The 20,077-nt window shown below is 49.5% G+C and overlaps 2 protein-coding genes across 4 annotated transcripts in view; both read left to right on the top strand.

The window, feature by feature from the left end:
- LOC147120008 (uncharacterized) overlaps nt 1–20,077 on the top strand; it is a 143,488-nt gene that overhangs the window by 55,953 nt on the left and 67,458 nt on the right. For all 3 annotated transcript variants that reach the window (XM_085985498.1, XM_085985497.1, XM_085985496.1), the window contains exons 3-4: nt 15,391–15,522; nt 19,051–19,182. In XM_085985498.1, the coding sequence (XP_085841624.1) occupies nt 15,391–15,522; nt 19,051–19,182 (264 nt within the window). The remainder of the gene's footprint in view (nt 1–15,390; nt 15,523–19,050; nt 19,183–20,077) is intronic.
- On the top strand, nt 6,241–11,337 carry LOC147120009 (uncharacterized). Its single transcript, XM_085985495.1, has 2 exons — nt 6,241–6,756; nt 7,025–11,337. The coding sequence occupies exon 2, from the start codon at nt 7,206–7,208 to the stop codon at nt 10,356–10,358; it is 3,153 nt and encodes a 1,050-aa protein (XP_085841621.1). The 5' UTR covers nt 6,241–6,756; nt 7,025–7,205; the 3' UTR covers nt 10,359–11,337.

Below are 20,077 nucleotides of genomic sequence, written 5' to 3'. Positions count from 1 at the left end.
TTTTTCTGAATAGGTTATATCGCTTATTCCTTCACAGCCCACTACAAGCGTCATGAGGTCTGGATCCGCACGGTCTCTCCGGGAGTCCACTATCCTCTGCACAGTGGAAATGATGGACTCCGTGGTGCGTAGAGCTCTGTGCAATGTTGGAGGCGGACTCCTCCACGCTCCTTACCATTGCCGAGGGGCACCCTTGCCATTGCACCTATCATCTCGGTGTGCATGGCCATCACCCTTCTTGTGAATGCCTCCCCATCGAGGTCCTCATCTGAGTCCTGTGCAGCAGAACACACGCGCGAACTGGCCCTCCAGGGAGTTGGTTCCCCGAGCTACCCTTTCCCCCTGGCCTTGCTGCAGCCAGCTCGTCCCCGGTGCATCACCCAGTGCAGATCCCTCTACTAAACTTGCCTCTAAAGATCGCGTAGTGCCAGTATCTGAGCTGGTGCCTGTGGGTGAGAGATACAGTGACGTGGTGCTTTGCTCCTCCTCCTTTTCTCCTTCCTCACTCTTAGTGGGAGGCTCAGGGATAGGCTGGTCATCTGGTTGCTGATTATCTGAAAGCATAAAGGCACAACATTCGCGTTAAGGTGAGGGCAGGGGGGCAGGAATGCAGACATTCTCAGGAGGTGGAAAGTGAAAAAGGTTTGTGGTGTGAGGGGGAAGTGGGATGAGAGAAGGAGAGGGGCTGAAGGTACCGTTTTTGCCCCAATGGGGTCAACGTCGCTGACGGCCATGGTGCCCACCACCTGCTGCCCAATGAGACGCAGCACTCGCTCCTCAAGGTCTGACAGCTGCTGGAGCTGTGCATCACCCCTGCCTGTTCTCTGCTGCTCCCTCCTATTGTGAGCCATCTTGGCCTGCTGGAGAAACAAATGTGTTTCAGTCAGAGACCAGCTATGTGTTTAGGAGATATGCCTGCCGTCGTTGAATAGCTGTGATTGTAGGCAAGACGTGAGATGTGGATGTGAGTTTGAGTAGGTGAAGATGTTTGGTGGGTGAGTGGTGGGGGTGTGGTTGGTTGCACAGTGTGCACAGACTGAGGTTCAGATGCTGGTGTGTAGGAGCTGTTGAAGCATGTACTCACCTTGGCTCGACTGAGGCCGTCAAATTTCTTGTGGCACTGTGTCAGGCTGCGTTCCACCACACTACTGGCTGAGACCTCCTGGGCTACTTCCCTCCACATTGCCCTGAACACCTGAGGTGATGGCCTCCTTCCAGTGGCCAGGAACAGCATTGCCCTCCTTCGTTCCACTCCAGCCTCCAATGCCACATCTGTGAACCGACAAGCTCTACCTAGGAGTGGGAACAGCCATAGCCATCAGGGGATTCACTTGCTTGCAGGTCACCTCAAAGCCAGCAATGCTGAAAATGAGCATCTGCACAATTTTGCAACCTCCCCTTTAAGAGCTGAAAGGAACCAGTGTGAAGGATCATTGCTGAATGCATTGCACCTGAAATTCATTAGCGCTCTGCTGGTAGTGCCCCTGTAGCACCCCACTGAGGCCATTATCGCTTGATTTAGCACCCCATTTCCTTCCTGGGGCGCTAACACCCAATTTACTAGAAGTTCGGAATCCTTAGCGCCTGGCGCTAAATTTTCAAAATTTCAAAACTTAGTGCCCCAAATGGGATGATATCCAATTTCACCCCCATTGTCTCTACATCTACTATCAAACCCCTTCATAATTTTAAAGATCTCTATTAGGTCACCTCTCGGCCATCTCTTTTCTGGAGAAAAGAGCCCTGACCTGTTAAGTCTTTCCTGATACTTATAACTTATCCTGGTATCATCCTTGTAAATCTTTTTTATACCTTTTCCAGTGCCTCTATATCTTTTTTTGTAATATGGAGACCAGAGTTGTGCACATTATTCTTTTATTTTTATTTTTATTCATTCACAAGATGTGGTCATCGCTTGCAAGGCCAGCATTTATTGCCCATCCCTAACTTCCCTTGCAAATGTGGTGGCCGCCTTGAACTACTGCAGTCTGTGTGGTGAAGGTACTCACACAGTGCTGTTAGGTAGCGAGTTCCAGGATCTTGACCCAATGACTATGAAGGAATGGCAATTTATTTCCAAGTCATGATGGTGTATGACTTGGAGGGGAACTTGGAAGTGGTGGTATTCCCATGCACCTGCTGGCGTTGTCCTTCTAGGTGGTAAAGATTAAAGCAGTGGCAGTGGCAAGAGGATAAAGAGCGGCTCGAGAGTGGACCTGAATTAAAGCAGTGGCGAGAGGATAAAGTGCGGCCCGAGAGCGGACCTGAATTAAAGCAGTGGCGAGAGGATAAAGTGCGGCCCGAGAGCGGACCTGAATTAAAGCAGTGGCGAGAGGATAAAGAGCGACCCGAGAGTGGACCTGAATTAAAGCAGCAGCATCGGCGAGAGGATAAAGAGCGGCCCGAGAGCGGACCTGAATTAAAGCAGCGGCAGTGGCGAGAGGATAAAGAGCGGCCCGAGAGTGGACCTGAATTAAAGCAGCGGCATCGGCGAGAGGATAAAGAGCGGCCCGAGAGCGGACCTGAATTAAAGCAGCGGCAGTGGCGAGAGGATAAAGAGCGGCCCGAGAGCGGACCTGAATTAAAGCAGCGGCATCGGCGAGAGGACAAAGAGCGGCCCAAGAGTGGACCTGAATTAAAGCAGCAGTGAGAGGATAAAGAGCGGCCCGAGAGCGGACCTGAAATAAAGCAGCGGCAAGAGGATAAAGAGCGGCCCGAGAGTGGACCTGAATTAAAGCAGCGGCAGTGGCGAGAGGATAAAGAGCGGCCCGAGAGCGGACCTGAATTAAAGCAGCAGTGAGAGGATAAAGAGCGGCCCGAGAGCGGACCTGAATTAAAGCAGCGGTGAGAGGATAAAGAGCAACCCGAGAGCGGACCTGAATTAAAGCAGCGGCAAGAGGATAAAGAGCGGCCCGAGAGTGGACCTGAATTAAAGCAGCGGCAGTGGCGAGAGGATAAAGAGCGGCCCGAGAGCGGACCTGAATTAAAGCAGCGGTGAGAGGATAAAGAGCGGCCCGAGAGCGGACCTGAATTAAAGCAGCGGCAAGAGGATAAAGAGCGGCCCGAGAGCGGACCTGAATTAAAGCAGCGGCAAGAGGATAAAGAGCGGCCCGAGAGCGGACCTGAATTAAAGCAGCGGCAAGAGGATAAAGAGCGGCCCGAGAGCGGACCTGAATTAAAGCAGCGGCAAGAGGATAAAGAGCGGCCCGAGAGCGGACCTGAATTAAAGCAGCGGCATCGGCGAGAGGATAAAGAGCGGCCCGAGAGCGGACCTGAATTAAAGCAGCAGTGAGAGGATAAAGAGCGGCCCGAGAGCGGACCTGAATTAAAGCAGCGGTGAGAGGATAAAGAGCAACCCGAGAGCGGACCTGAATTAAAGCAGCGGCAAGAGGATAAAGAGCGGCCCGAGAGTGGACCTGAATTAAAGCAGCGGCAGTGGCGAGAGGATAAAGAGCGGCCCGAGAGCGGACCTGAATTAAAGCAGCGGTGAGAGGATAAAGAGCGGCCCGAGAGCGGACCTGAATTAAAGCAGCGGCAAGAGGATAAAGAGCGGCCCGAGAGCGGACCTGAATTAAAGCAGCGGCAAGAGGATAAAGAGCGGCCCGAGAGCGGACCTGAATTAAAGCAGCGGCAAGAGGATAAAGAGCGGCCCGAGAGCGGACCTGAATTAAAGCAGCGGCATCGGCGAGAGGATAAAGAGCGGCCCGAGAGCGGACCTGAATTAGAAACATAGAAACATAGAAGATAGGAGCAGGAGTAGGCCATTCGGTCCCTCGAGCCTGTTCCGCCATTCAATGAGATTATGGCTGATCATCCAAATTCAGTACCCTGTCCCTGCCTTCTCTCCATATCCCTTGATCCCTTTAGCCTTAAGAAATATATCTAACTCCTTCTTGAATATATTTAATGAATTGGCCTCAACTGCCTTGTGTGGTAGAGAATTTCACAGGTTCACCACTCTCTGGGTGAAGAAATTCCTCCTCATCTCAGTCCTAAATGGCTTACCCCTTATCCTTAGACTGTGACCCCTGGTTCTGGACTGCCCCGCCATTGGGAACATCCTTCCTGCATCTAGTCTGTCTAGTCCTGTTAGAATTTTATAAGTTTCAATGAGATCCCCTCTCATTCTTCTAAACTCTGGCAAATATAAGCCTAATCGACCCAATCTCTCCTCATACGTCATTCCTGCCATCCCAGGTATCAGCGGCAGCAACGGCAAGAGGATAAAGAGCGGCCCAAGAGTGGACCTGAATTAAAGCAGCGGTAGCGGCGAGAGGATAAAGAGCGGCCCGAGAGCGGACCTGAATTAAAGCAGCGGCGAGAGGATAAAGAGCAGTCCGAGAGCGGACCTGAATTAAAGCAGCGGCAGTGGTGAGAGGATAAAGAGCGGCCCGAGAGTGGACCTGAATTAAAGCAGCGGCAGTGGTGAGAGGATAAAGAGCGGCCCGAGAGTGGACCTGAATTCAAGCAACGGCAGCGGCGAGAGGATAAAGAGCGGCCCGAGAGTGGACCTGAATTAAAGCAACGGCAGCAGCGAGAGGATAAAGAGCGGCCCGAGAGTGGACCTGAATTAAAGCAACGGCAGCGGCGAGAGGATAAAGAGCGGCCCGAGAGCGGACCTGAATTAAAGCAGCGGTAGCGGCAAGAGGATAAAGAGCGGCCCGAGAGCAAACCTGAATTAAAGCAGCGGTAGCGGTGAGAGGATAAAGAGCGGCCCGAGAGTGGACCTGAATTAAAGCAGCGGCAGCGGCGAGAGGATAAAGAGCGGCCCGAGAGTGAACCTGAATTAAAGCAGCAGCAGCGGCGAGAGGATAAAGAGCGGCCCGAGAGTGGACTTGTATTAAAGCAGCGGCAGCGGCGAGAGGATAAAGAGCGGCCCAAGAGCGGACCTGAATTAAAGCAGCGGCAGCGGCGAGAGGATAAAGAGCGGACCGAGAGCGGACCTGAATTAAAACAGCAGCAGTGGTGAGAGGATAAAGAGCGGCCTGAGAGTGGACCTGAATTAAAGCAGCGGTAGCGGCGAGAGGATAAAGAGCGGCCCGAGAGCGGACCTGAATTAAAGCAGCGGCAGCAGCGAGAGGATAAAGAGCGGCCCGAGAGTGGACCTGAATTAAAGCAGCGGTAGTGGCGAGAGGCTAAAGAGCGGCCCGAGAGTGGACCTGAATTAAAACAGCAGCAGTGGTGAGAGGATAAAGAGCGGCCTGAGAGTGGACCTGAATTAAAGCAGCGGCGAGAGGATAAAGAGCGGCCCGAGAGTGGACCTGAATTAAAGCAGCGGCAGCAGCGAGAGGATAAAGAGCAGCCCGAGAGTGGACCTGAATTAAAGCAGCGGCAGCGGCGAGAGGATAAAGAGCGGCCCGAGAGTGGACCTGAATTAAAGCAGCGGCAGTGGTGAGAGGATAAAGAGCGGCCCGAGAGTGGACCTGAATTAAAGCAGCGGCAGCAGCGAGAGGATAAAGAGCAGCCCGAGAGCAGACCTGAATTAAAGCAGTGGCAGCGGTGAGAAGATAAAGAGCGGCCCGAGAGTGGACCTGAATTAAAGCGGTGGCGAGAGGATAATGAGCGACCCGAGAGTGGACCTGAATTTAAAGCGGCGGCGAGAGGATAAAGAGCGACCTGAGAGTGGACCTGAATTAAAGCAGCGGCAGTGGCGAGAGGATAAAAGTGCGGCCCGAGAGCAGACCTGAATTAAAGCATATGTTCTTATGCAGAGATTGCAGATTTGGGAGGTGCTGTCGAAGAAGCCGTAGCGAGTTGCTGCAGTGCATCTTGTAGATGGTACACATCTACATGAAAAGGGTGGTAGAAGTTTGTACTCTCTTCTGCAAATGGCAATTGATGTTGGGTCAATTGTTAATTTTTAATTTAAGATTGTTATATTTTTGTTAAATAAAGGCATTAAGGGATATGGGGCAAAGGCAGGTATATGGAATTAGGTCACAAATCAGCCATGATCTCATTGAATGGCAGAACAGGCTCGAGGGGCTAAATGGCCTACTGCTGTTCCTATATGGAATGTGAAGAGGGCGTACTGCCTATCGTGGGCAGGGGCAGAGTCGCGGCCATGGCGACTGGCAACGCTGGAGGAGACGTTGCGCAGAATTTCTTCACACCTTTATCCTTTCAGAGTTTTATCTCACCCTACACTCACTTCATGACAAGCTGCAGATGCTTTCACCACTCACTTCTCTACCTCTGCTCTCCTTTCACACCACAAGGTAACCCAGTCCCTCTGTGCTGTCTCTCCCTCTAACTTAACCTTACTGTATGTACAGAACCTACTTAAATATGTATAACTTACCTGTTAGGGCCGTTGCCCCTTTAACTCACCGTTTAGGGCCATTGCCCCTTTAAGACGCGCCTTAGCGTGCTGACGTCACGTCACGTACGACGTGACGTACGTGCGTGAGGCGGCTGCCGGCCCGACTCGGCTCTCCAGAAAGGCTGCCGGCACAGCCCGGCCCAGCGTCTTCGGCCGCTTCGATCAGCCGCCGGGAGCGCCGCTATCCTCCGCTCCCGCGGCAAGCACCGGCCCAGCCTGGCCTCCAGCTCCTGCTCCCGACCTAGGCCCCAACGGCCAGCGACGCAACTACCGGCAAACGCGACGACGTCACGACCCCGAGCGTGATGAGGTCACCACGCTCCCCACGGCACTGCGAGTTCATTCCTCGTGGAGCTGCCGCCGGAACAAGACCTGCGCCACGGTGCTCCTCGGTTGTATTGTCCCCATGCTTCAGTCTTGGAAATTGTTTGTCTGTGAGTACTTAGAATGCTATAGACGATTAGCGTACACTGTATGTTGTGGAAAATGTTTAGTGGTAACTTTCTCTGTCTAGCTGGTTAACTAGCAGCCGTATTTGATACACTATGTACAGGGATAATTTAAAGAGAATGCCTTCCAGCTTGCTAAATGTAATTCGTTGCCAGATGTACTGTGTTGCCCAGGCGTACCTAAATTTGTGTATACATATCAATTATGCGTCTGTATACTAATGTGTCCTTCCATTTCTGTGTTGTATTTCAGTTTTACAATTAGAATCGTTCAGTAAAGCGTTACAAGAAAAGTCAAGCCTTGTGATTTTATTGGAAGATATCGAGTTGTTCGCTATCTGTCTAGCTCTGCATAGAAGCGCGTTGCGAGGGCAGAACAGTAAAAAGACAGCAGCACAGCGGGCTCAAGCACAGGAAGATACCACTCAGCTACCATGAGTCTACGCTCAGGAAAACAATATACTCTAGAGGAAGTCGACCAGCCAATCGAGAAGAATGAGCCTCTCCCAGCAAACGAGGCCAAGTCACAGTCCTCCAAAGCAGCCTCTAGAACATCTCGGCGGTCCAGCAGACCGTCGCCACCGACAGCTCTCCCAGCAAACGACGCCAAGTCACAGTTCTCTAAAGTATCCTCTAGGTCATCTCGGCGGTCCAGCAGACCGTCGTCATCGACAGCTTCTACAGCCGCCAAAGCACGTGCCAAGGCAAAGGCCACCCAAGCGCAATTGGCCTTCGCTGAAAAAGAAGCTGACCTCATGAAGCAGAGAGCCGACCTCGACGCTAGTGCGATGAAGCAGAGAGCTGACTTCGACGCTAGTGCGATGAAGCAGAAAGCCGATATCGCTGCCATTCTCCACATTCTCCAAAGCCAGAGAGCTGCCGCTGCCGCTAAAGCCGAAGCCGCAGCTTATGAAGAAGATGAGGAGAGCGAACGCGGGGAGCCCAGCCAGGAAACATATGACCTGGAACAGCCCCTCAGTCCAGTGCAACGTACAAATGAGTATGTCCAACAACACTCCAAAGTGTTCCCAAAGGAAACATCCAGGTATCTCGACGTAGAACTAGCTACTCACCCCAGCAACAAACGGCCCGTTTTCAGAGACACCGAGCTCAAAAGAGAAGAAACGAGTAAGACCCACCTGCAGAGACCTCCACAACACTCGGCCAATCCAGCTAAGCAGTCCTCGCCCGAGCCGCAAGGCGCACAAGACTTCGCCAGGTACCTTACTCGCCGAGAATTGTTAAGTTCAGGCCTCCTAGAATTCGATGACCGTCCTGAAAATTATTGGTCATGGAGAGCATCCTTCCTGAGTACCACCAAGGACTTGAATCTGTCAGCCAGAGAAGAACTAGACTTGATGATCAAGTGGCTCGGAGCCGAGTCGTCAAGGCAGGCGAAGAGAATTCGCTCAGCGCACGTCCTCAATTCCACAGCAGGCCTCGACCTGGTTTGGCAACGTCTCGACGACTGTTATGGGACACCAGAAGTCATCGAACACGCACTGCTCAAGAAGCTTGAGGACTTCCCGAAGCTAACCAACAAGGATAATGTCGAGCTCAGAGAATTGGGCGACATTCTCCTCGAACTGGAGTGTGCCAAGGGAGAAGGTTACCTGACCGGCCTCTCGTATTTGGATACGGCTCGCGGGGTAAACCCAATAGTGGAAAAGCTCCCCCACAATCTTCAAGAGAAATGGATAGCTAAGGGATCCAAGTACAAGGAGGAAAATGGAGTGGCATTTCCCCCCTTCTCTCTCTTCTCCAGGTTTGTCCAACAACAGGCAAGGGTGAGGAATGATCCAAGTTTCGCTTTCTCCACCTCCAGCAGTTACGCTCCTTCGAGAACAGAGAAACCCACAAAGGACAGCAACAAAGCCTCTGTGAGTGTGCACAAAACAGAGGTTCCAGCCGAACCCTCAGTCAACCAATCCAGTTCTGCTGGGAATGAAGTGGATGACCCAGATCGTCAGTGTCCTATACACAAGAAGCCCCACCCACTCAAAAAGTGTCGAAGCTTTAGAGACAAGCCCATTGATGAGCGCACGTCATACCTGAAAGAGAACCGCATCTGCTTCAGGTGTTGTGGGTCGACTACGCACATGGCAAAAGACTGCAAGGCGACAATCAAGTGCCTTGAGTGCAACAGCGAAAAACACATAGCAGCCCTGCATCCAGGTCCTCCTCCGTCAACCACTGAGAGCGCCGCGGTTGACAAAGAGGATAGCGGGGAGCAAAGCGAAAGCACATCTTCAGTCACCTCCAAGTGTACAGAGGTTTGCGGAAATGCAAGCAGCCCACGCTCATGCTCCAAAATCTGCTTGGTTAAAGCATATCCTGCAGGGAGAAAGGAGAAGGCAATCAAAATGTATGCAGTGCTCGATGAGCAAAGCAACAAGTCCCTAGCGAAGACGGAATTCTTCAATCTCTTCGACGTCAAGGCCAGCACCGCTCCGTACACGCTAAAAACCTGTGCAGGGACAACAGATACTACGGGTAGGAGAGTCGGGAACTTCATGATCGAGTCCATGGATGGGAAACTACAGCTTCCCCTCCCCACCTTGATTGAGTGCGACATGATGCCAGAGGACAGGACGGAAATCCCCTCCCCAGAGGTCGCACGCCATCAGCCCCACCTACAGCCAATTGCCAATAAGATTCCAGCTGTGGACCCGGACGCTCCAATCCTCCTACTCTTGGGAAGAGACATCTTAAGGGTGCACAAGGTACGTGAGCACATCAACGGGCCCCACGATGCTCCCTATGCGCAGCGGCTTGACTTGGGATGGGTCCTCGTGGGTGGAGTTTGCCTGGGAACAGTCCACAAACCAGCGGATGTCAGCGTCTATAAAGCAAACGTGTCGTGCAACGGTCGCACATCCCGTCTCAGCCCGTGCCCAAACAGGATCCAGGTAAAGGAGGACTACGACGACATGACGCAGCATCATAGGTCAACCTCCTCTGCCTGTGAGGAAGAGGCAGGCCCCACTGTGAGCACAGATGGCCTAGGATGCTCAGTGCTTGAAAGGTCCAAGGACGATAGACACAGCTGGGCGGCACCCCTGCCGTTTCGCCCTCCTGGACGCCGTCTTCCGAGTAGCGGGGAGCAGGCTGCGGGGCGCCTCTGCTCGCTCAGGAGAACCCTGGTGCCGGGGTCCACCGACCCAGACACGCCTGCAGTCCCCACCCCAGCGATGCTCCTGACTCAAAAGATGAGTGCTATTTCAGCTCCCTCTGGAAACTTCGACATGGCCGAGCTGCACGGGAAGCAGTGGAAGCAAGTACAGTGTCGTGCAGACACTTCTTGGAAGAGATGGGGAGGAGAGTATTTGCCCACCCTACAGAGCCGTAGGAAATGGACAGAAGACAAGCCGAATGTCAAAGTGAGAGATGTCGTCTTGCTGAAAGACAGCCAAGCACACAAACGAACGGTCAGTGGGACTGGCCGTCAAAACTCTGCCGAGCAGGGACAAGAGGGTCCGCAAGGTGGAGGTGAAGACCGTCAAGGAAGAGACTGTCAAGGTGTTTCCGAGGCCAGTCTCGGAGATCGTAGTCCTCCTTTCCGAAGAAATCTGGAGAACGGACTCTGAGCGTGTGGCAGCCAAAGGACGTTTTCTCCAGGTTATTTTGTATCTGTAGTGGTACAAATGGAATTGTACCAAGCGGGGAGTGTGCTGTCTCTCCCTCTAACTTAACCTTACTGTATGTACAGAACCTACTTAAATATGTATAACTTACCTGTTAGGGCCGTTGCCCCTTTAACTCACCGTTTAGGGCCATTGCCCCTTTAAGACGCGCCTTAGCGTGCTGACGTCACGTCACGTACGACGTGACGTACGTGCGTGAGGCGGCTGCCGGCCCGACTCGGCTCTCCAGAAAGGCTGCCGGCACAGCCCGGCCCAGCGTCTTCGGCCGCTTCGATCAGCCGCCGGGAGCGCCGCTATCCTCCGCTCCCGCGGCAAGCACCGGCCCAGCCTGGCCTCCAGCTCCTGCTCCCGACCTAGGCCCCAACGGCCAGCGACGCAACTACCGGCAAACGCGACGACGTCACGACCCCGAGCGTGATGAGGTCACCACGCTCCCCACGGCACTGCGAGTTCATTCCTCGTGGAGCTGCCGCCGGAACAAGACCTGCGCCACGGTGCTCCTCGGTTGTATTGTCCCCATGCTTCAGTCTTGGAAATTGTTTGTCTGTGAGTACTTAGAATGCTATAGACGATTAGCGTACACTGTATGTTGTGGAAAATGTTTAGTGGTAACTTTCTCTGTCTAGCTGGTTAACTAGCAGCCGTATTTGATACACTATGTACAGGGATAATTTAAAGAGAATGCCTTCCAGCTTGCTAAATGTAATTCGTTGCCAGATGTACTGTGTTGCCCAGGCGTACCTAAATTTGTGTATACATATCAATTATGCGTCTGTATACTAATGTGTCCTTCCATTTCTGTGTTGTATTTCAGTTTTACAATTAGAATCGTTCAGTAAAGCGTTACAAGAAAAGTCAAGCCTTGTGATTTTATTGGAAGATATCGAGTTGTTCGCTATCTGTCTAGCTCTGCATAGAAGCGCGTTGCGAGGGCAGAACACCCTCTCTTTCATTTCATGTTCGTAGAATATGGAAGCCTCTATACCATGAAAGAAGAGACAGCTCACTGGAAGATGCACCATCACTCGATCTGAACCTCACAAGCACCAGCTCAGATACTTGCACCACGCAGATTTTAGAGTTCGGGTTAGAGGAGATTTCTACATGTGATCACTCACTGGGAACAAATGCCCAGGAGCCAGGCAGGTTGATAGAGCACCACAGGTGCCAGCTCCACAGAGGGCAAGGCTGCATACTACTTCTACTGCAGAGGACTCAAGTGCTGACTTTGAGGGCTCAGGATACCAAAGAAGGCTGATGGGCATCTACCAGGAAAAGCTAGGTGTACTGGGCAGACTGCCAGTGAGCTTGCGCACAATGTCGCAGAGCATGGAGGAGTCCAGCTCCAACTTGTCACAAGGCTTCGCACAGAGCATGGAGACCTTTCTGTTAAATATGCACTGAGTGGTTAGCTCCATTAACAACTGTAAGATTTGCAAAATTTCTGCATTTCCCCAAAGGTTATTATTAATAAAGGGGACCCTGCGTGGACATTTAAAAAAAAGGGTACCCAAGATGGCGTCCGCGCCTCGTGGCAGAAAGCCTGTGAGATTTTAAAACTTGGACTCTGCGACGCAGGCAGCTTGTGGAGAAATCGAAACCAAAGCTGCAGTTTCTGTGAAGAGAGACTTTGCATTTTGAAAACCAGACAGGACTTTGAATTATGTATTAGATCAAATTGGAGAGAAATCTAAACCCAGTTAGGCCCATAGTTAAGGCCATCAAGCAGTTTGCATAAATAATCGGGAACAGATTAAGGAAGCCATCGAGGCTGGACAGGCCCATCAAGGTGCATTCATAACAAAACAAGTCAATTATCGGGCCAGTAGATGTGATTACCGGCCATCTAAAAACAGTTAGTATAGATTGCTACCATTATTTAAAATAGCCCGCCAAGATTAAGACAAAAAACTAACCTAATTTGGCGCGCAGATAAGGGTTTTCAAAAGGAGTATAATTGAAGGCCCCGGGTAGCAATCTCTCTCTTCTCTCTGGCCTCTCCTTGCTCCTCGCCCTCGTGGCTGCTGCTCTTTCCCTGTCCCGCGCTTACCCCCTGGCCTCTGCCCGTGCCTTTCCCCACTCCATCTGGAATCGCCCAGGCACTACATCGGGCGGGCACAGACAATCCAGGCCAGGCGAGGCGGGACGCGATGAGGCAAGGAGGCAAGACGAACTGAGGAAGACAACTGAGGAGACGAATTGAGGAAGACGAACTGAGGAGACGACTGAAGACAAGCTTCGAATGATCGGGCCTTCAGTCTCAGCCAACCTGCGACTATCTTTATATATACTCAAACTGTCGGCCGAGGAAGAGGAACCATCATCCCTGCAAGATAAAGTACCCAAGCAGAGACTTTAACTTTGGGGTACTCAAACCTAGACAATGCTCTTGCAGCACCCGGAGACCACGTGACGATGGCAGGCTCCAGAGAGCACCAAGAGCGAACCCCAAACCCCACCGCTGTTTTGAGTCCAGCAGACCCTTTTGATTGGTGAGCATAAATTCTGGCCCCTCATAGCTTAATCTAGTTAGGTATAGGGGGTGGGATAAGGATAAGGGGATTGTTAAGATAGTTGTTTTCCCTCGATGTGTGCTGTGTGTTCCCCATTCCCTGTATAAGTATAGTTATTTGTATTTGCCTGTAATTTTATACACTGGTAACTTCTCATACGACTGTGTTATTTTTCTGTTTAATAAATCGTGAGTTTTGCTTACATCCAAACCACCTGTCTACTCGAGTCTTTTCTGTATCACCGCCTGTACCTAAGTCCAGTGTCTAGAACCCAGGGGCGTGGGAGCGATTCGATCCGCTCATAAACAGTCAGCGGCATAACTGACTGGGCGTACGTGCCAGCAACCACCACACGCCACCCCCTACACAACACAACATGGCAAATCTGGCAAAGTGGAGAAGGGATGCCATGGCCTGGGAATATTGTGGAAGAAAGGCAGGTAGACCCCAGGAGTGCAGACCAGAAGTCATCCTGGGATTCCCTTTGTTCTTTTTAGATGTTCTCTGACAATACTTTCTGGGGTTATTTTGGTGGAAGTGTGAAAACAGTTGCTAAGTGGGTGCTGTGCTATTAAGACATAACTGTTTGAAAGTCTGGTTTTAGCACGCACTTTTGGGCTTAATTGCTGATTACCATAATTTGAACTTGCCTGGAAGCACTAAAACAGACACCTGCAGGTTTAGCACTCAAGTGCTGATTATAAGCAAATTTCGTAGAGAAGTATATGTGGGATCCTCGTACCCACTTCCTGAAGGTGTGGCTTGCGCTGGCTGACATACAACGGCACATTTCAGGATGCCTGAGGGACTGAGGCAGAGGGCACACAGGTCCTTGGACGCAGCACTGGACGTCCAGAGAAGGAGGGATGTCCTGTACCCACATGGGGGAAGGAGTCCACCTGACCCTCCTATCCCTCTCTTCTGCAGCAGCTGGTGCTGCTCTGACTAGCCTCATATCCTCTTCTCATTCCTCCTGCAGACTAAGGAGTCCCCTAGCAAAATGGCCATGACCAGGCATTCCCTTTCTCCTGGTGATTCCTATAAGGTGTCCAATAAGGTAGAGTAGTACAGCACATACTCTTTTTAAGTGACGTCCTCAGAGATCTTCCAGAATAAATGTTAACAGAGTGTCGGTGAGCCTTGACAAACTGTCCCAGAAAGTCTCCCGCTGTGTTTCAAAAGTCCTCTTCAAACCTCCAGCAGCAAGTGAACAGTGAAAGCTAAGTATGCCATTAAGTAGCGATCAAAATCCTCAGCAATGACTTATTTACTCCTATTCAGCTATTCACTGTTAGGAGAGAGTGCTAGATCAAGCACTTGCCACCTAAATACCATGCCGCCTCTTTAATGCGGCTAGTAGGCAATTTAATTGGCAATCAGCCCCTTAATGATTCTCCAGGTGTCTGTTCCTAGTGCACACTTCAACTCCTTCACTAAGATGGCGTCTTGCACTGAATGTGGGCTAAACCAGCGTTGCAGCTCAAGACCCCACCAAGGTCTCATCGGATGCTCTTTAGCGCCTAAAGTATCCGGGAAAAAGCACCCCCTTAGCACCTTGCTTGTAACTTAAGTTAAACTAATTTGAGTACATACTGTGCCCTGCATATTAAATAATATCAGCGTTTTCTGTGTTCTTTTGTCCCAGCTATCTCTCGGCAATACAGACCATTTTATTTCTTTCAGTTTGATCCTCCTGAAATCATATTTTTCTGTCCCGGTCCTCTTTGGCACCAATAGCCAGTTGATCTCAAAGATGATTGTTTTATAGTCACTTGGCCCCTGTACATCTGTATGTCAGATGGCATCCTAATTACTTACATGGCGCAGCTGGTAATTGTTGTGTATGTAATATGTATGTTACTTTAAACCTATGGCCAGGGCGGCACTACTTTGTAGGGCGTAGTGATACCATAGTACCACTCCTGGCCATAGGGGTATAAATAGTACTGTGGGTACTGATCTCCCCTCAGTTCCCGCCTGTTGGTATTAAGTAAAGACCTACGTTGAATCTTCCAAGCTGTCTCTTCATTATTGGATTAAGCATAGACACATACTTTACAGTAATAACTTAAGAGAAGTAGATAGAAATGTCCCAAGTCAATTACCTACCCTCAACACGCGAGATAAAACTCCCAAACTATGAAGGTCCCAACATCAACAGGCAGGTCATTCTATCCATTACACAAACCTCCTCTTGTTCTCAGGAAACCTAATGAAAGGATTTATAAAAGGTTCTCAAGTTCACAGTTAAAATTGCTTCCCCAGTAAATGGCAAATCACTAGCGCTGGCAATTGTGAAAATCACATAGCTCAGTCGTTATCTTGTCTTCCTAATTCGCAATGCATAAATATACCCTAGTTCTCACTGGTTTACTTGTTCGGTGTAGAAGGCGGTGCAGCGTATTAGAAACGTTTTTGCAGCATTGCTAACAATAATCATATCTTTCTATTTTTCAATACAGAGATATTCAGCAAAGTATCGAAGTGTGGATTTGGCAAGAATTAGCCCTTCACTCGCATCATTTCTAAACCCAGAGACTGACAGAGAGGAAGATCAATTTAGAAAAATCTCCACCCCAGTCACGGGTTCTAAGGTAATTACAGAACTGATCAAAACTGGGGCCATATCTGGTGAAGTCAACCGTGAAGAGAGTAAACCGGCAGGAAGGGGTCAGTGATGTGTATTAAAAGTTGAAGGGTCGGGACAGGTGTGAAGTGATTTTGTGCATCCACGAATGCAGTTTATTTGTTCTCTGGGTGTGATTTCGGAGTTTTTCATCTTTTGGTGAAGGTTGATTTATTCGGTACGCCCTGATTTACTGCCTCGGGTCATCAAGCAATGATGTTAGCACCAACGACAATTAGAGACAGCAGATTGAAAGGCCTGGACATCCAATCACGCCCAGAAACGGGCACATAGGGTGTGTGCACACGCCTGTTGTAATAGACTCAGGCAGCACGTAATATTATAATGCATGAGGTGTGCAGCCAGCACTTCCTGCACTGCTCATTGGCTACACCCCTGTAAAGGCGGGGAATTGATTTATGGATGCCACTTAAGGACCAGCCAGCAACTCTTCAACAGGAGGTGAATTCTGGCTGCACACACCCGGGAAGCACTTTTGGGAGGAGAGATATGGCTGAAATAACTACTAAGAGGGCACTGATATGTTCCAATGGTGCTATAGAGGCCCTGGTGTAGGCAGTGGACAGGAGCAGGGAGATCTTCCTCCTGCCCAGGGGGCTGAAAGCTCTCTGTCAGTGGGAAGAAATTGCGGGGTATGGGAATGGCAGGAGCCTAGCACCCAGGATTTGGCTGCAATGCAGGAAATGTTCAATGATCTCACTAGAGATGTTATGGTAGAATACGGTTTCCTTACTCTGTACTCACATCTACCAGTTGCAGCCTTACTAATCACAAGACTCCGTACTTTCTGCCCAATTGGTTCATGCCGGTGTAAATGCCCCACAAGGGCCTCCTCCCACTCATCCTCATTTAAACCTAACAGCAAATCCTTCTCTTCCTTTCTTCCTCATGTACATATCTAGCTTCCCCTTAAATACATCTATGCGATTTGCCTCAACTACTACATGTGGTAGCTGGTTCGATATTCTAACCATTCTCCTGAATTCCTTATTGGTTTTATTAGTGACTATCTTATATTCCTTTCCCCTAGCTTTGGTTTCCCCAACAAGTGGATATATCGTCTCTACATCAAACCTATAAACCGACTTCATAATTTTAAAAACCTCTATCAGGTCACCCCTTGGCCTTTTCTTTTCTAGAGAAAAGAGCCCCACCCTGTTCTGTCATTCCTGATAGTTATAACCTCAGTTCTGGTGTTATCCTTGTTTAGCCTTTTCTGTACCTTCTCCGGTGCCTGTATATCTTTTTTTGTAATACGGAGATCAGAACTGTGGTCTAACCAAGGTTCTGTGGCCTAGAAATTCGTCTCAGCCGGAGGCACAAAACGGGTGGTATTGGATCGGCCGCCCATTAGCCACAGTGCCTTATACTCAGTTTCATTGACCGCAATGGAATTGAATATCAGGTGGTGTATAACATGTGGCCGATCCGATACCGCCTGTTTTGCGCCACCACCTGAGACGAATTTCTAGGCCTCTGCTTTTCAGTTCTATTCCTTTAGAAATTAACCCGTGTTTTGTTTGCATTTTTTTATAGCCTTGCTCAATTGCGTTGCTACTTTTAATGATTTGTGAATTTGTACCCCTAGATCCCTTTGCTCCTCTACCCCATTTATCCTCTTACTTTCCAAGGAATTCTAGTCTCCTTATTCCTCCTACAAAAATGCACCACCTCAGAATAATCTATATTGAAATTACTTTGCCATTTACACACCCATTCTGCAAGTTTATTAATGTCTTTGTGTATTTTGTTGCAGTCCTCCGTATTAACTACACCCCCAATTTGATGTCAGCTGCAAATTTTGAAATTGTACTTCCGATTCCCGCGTCCAAATTGTTTATGTAAATGATGAACAACAGGGGTCTCACGAGACTCCCAGCACTGATCCCTGTGGAACACCACTTCCCACCTGCCGCCAGTCTGAGTAAATACCTTTAACCGCTACTCTCTGTTTTCTGTTTAGTAGCCAGCTTGCTATGCATTCTACTACTTGTCCCCTGATTCCACATGTTCTAACCTTAGTCATGATTCGATTATGCAGTCCCTTACTGAAGGCCTTTTGAAAATCCAAATATATAACATTTACTATCTTACCATTGTCTACACTTTGGGATACTTCTTCAAAAAATTCAATAAAGTTGGTGGGGTATGACCTGCCCTTTTGAAATCCGTTCTATTCTTTATTATATTTGAGTCGAGGCCATGGCGACTGGCAACGCTGAAAGAGGCATTATGCTGGGTTTCTTCACGCCTAATCCTCTTTGTTCCGTCAGATTTCTAACTCGCCCTACACACTGTGCATGACCAGCTGCAGACGCTTTCACCACCCACTTCTCCCTCTCTCTCTGCTCTCCATTCATACCACAAGCTAACCCTTGATCCTCTCTTTCAAGTGCCCAGGAGCTAAGCAGGTGGGATATGATGCCACAGGTGCCAGCTCAATGGAGGGCAAGGTTGCATACTAATTGTGCTGCAGAGGACTCAAGAGTGCTGACTTTGACGGTTCAGGATACCAAAGGTGGCTGATGGGCATCTACCAGGAGATGTTAGGTGCACTGGGCAGCCTGCCAGTGAGCTTGTGCACAAACATAGAGGAATCCAACTCCAACAATATGCATGGAGCGGTTAGATCCCTTAACAACACAGTATGGAATATCTGGCAAAGTGGAGAGGGTTGCCATTCCCCAGGAATGTGGTGGAAGAAAGGCAGGTAGACCCCAGGGGTGCGGACCAGAAGCCATCCTAGGAATCGATCTGTTCTTTTTAGATGTTTTCTAAGAATACCTTTAGCATCTTGCCTTTAACTTAAGGTAAGCTAACTTGAGTACATACTTCGTCCTGCATATTTAATAATACCAAAATTTTATCTGTTTTCTTTCTCCCAGCAATCTCTCGACAATACGGACCATTTAACTTCTTTTAGTTTTTTCCCACTGAAATCATACTTTTCAGACCTGGTCCTCACTGGCACCAATAGCCAGTTGATCTCAAAGCTGATCGTTATATAGTCACTTGAACCCTATACTTCTGTATGACAGATGGAATCCTAGTTACTTACATGACGCAGCTGGTAATAACCTGAAGGAAGTAGATAGAAATGTCCCGAGTCAATCAATTACCTTCAATGCTGAAGAGACAAAACTCCAAAATTATGAAAGTTCCAACATCAACAAGCAGGTCATTCTATTTATTAGACAAACCTCCTCTCACCATTCTCAAGAAGTCTAATGAATGGATTTATAAAAGGTTCATATGTTTATTTAACATTCCTTGCTCAGTAGATGGCGAATCATTCATGCTGGCAGTCGTGGAATTCAAATGGCTCAGTAGTTATCTTGTCTTCCTATTTCGCAATGCATAAAATACCCTGGATCTCACTGCTCTGCCTTGTTCAGTGTAGCAGGCGGTGCAGAGTATTAGAAACATACAGGCCGCATTGCTAAAAATAATCATATCTTTCTATTTTTCAAAACAGAAATATTCTACAAGACGTCAGGGTCTGGAATTGTCAAACATTAGCCCTTTATTAGCATCAAATGTAAGTCCAGAGACTGAGGCACAGGAACATGAAACTACAGCAAAGTCCACGTCATTAGCAGCTTCTCAGGTAATTACAGAACTGCCCACGATTAGGGCCACAACTGATGAAATCAACCATGAAGCGTGTTACTGTCAGGAAGGGCTCAGTGATCCATGTATATTAAAAGTTGATGGGTCGGACAGGTCTGTAGTGATTTTGTGCATACACAACGCAGTGGAGTTTATTTGTACCCTGGGTGTAATTTCAGAGTTTTTCCTATTTTGGTGAAGGTTGATCTATTCCACATCTCTCGATCTACTGCCTTGGGTCATCAAGCAACGCTGGTTTCACGAACGATACTTAGAGATGCCTGAAAACGGGCACGCAAGGGGTGGGGCACGCACTGCACGCAACTGTTGTAAATGACTGAGTCAGCACATCATATTATAATAAGTGAGGTGTGCAGCCAGCTCATTGGCTGCACGCCAGTAGGAGAGAGGTGGGACAGATTTTGGGCATCTATGACGTCACTTATAGGCAGCCAGCACCTCTTAAAGGGGAGGTGCATTCTGGCTGCACACACCCAGGAAACACTTTTGGGAGGAGAGATATGGCTGAAGTAACTACTGAGAGGGCACTGATCTGTTCCGATAGTGCTATAGAGGCCCTGGTGCAGGCAGTGGACGGAAGGAGGGAGATCCCCTTCTCCCGCCCAGGGGTCTGGAAACCCTCCAGGTATCATCACCGCAGTCAGTGGGATGTAATTGCAGGGCATGTGCATGACAGGAGCTGAGCACCCAGGATTTGGTTACAACGCAGGAAGAAGTTTCTTTTACTTGTTCCTGGGATGTAGTCGTCACTGGGGAGGCCAGCCTTTATTGCCCATCCCGAATTTCCCCTCAGAAGGTGGTGTTGCACCTGCTGCCCTTGTCCTAGGCGGTAGAGGTTGTGCGTTTGTGCTGTTGAAGAAGCTGCTTACATG

Source organism: Somniosus microcephalus, chromosome 4 (genome assembly GCF_052327205.1).
Source record: "Somniosus microcephalus isolate GS21.2 chromosome 4, FLI_Smic_1.0, whole genome shotgun sequence".
NCBI lineage: Eukaryota > Metazoa > Chordata > Chondrichthyes > Squaliformes > Somniosidae > Somniosus > Somniosus microcephalus.
Note: the sequence above shows the minus strand (reverse complement) of the source record. Positions and strands in the feature narration are given on the sequence as shown.

What these genes read in the sequence shown, in the direction of transcription:
- LOC147120009 (XM_085985495.1), top strand. Translation starts at nt 7,206, where the DNA reads ATGAGTCTACGCTCAGGAAAACAATATACTCTAGAGGAAGTCGACCAG.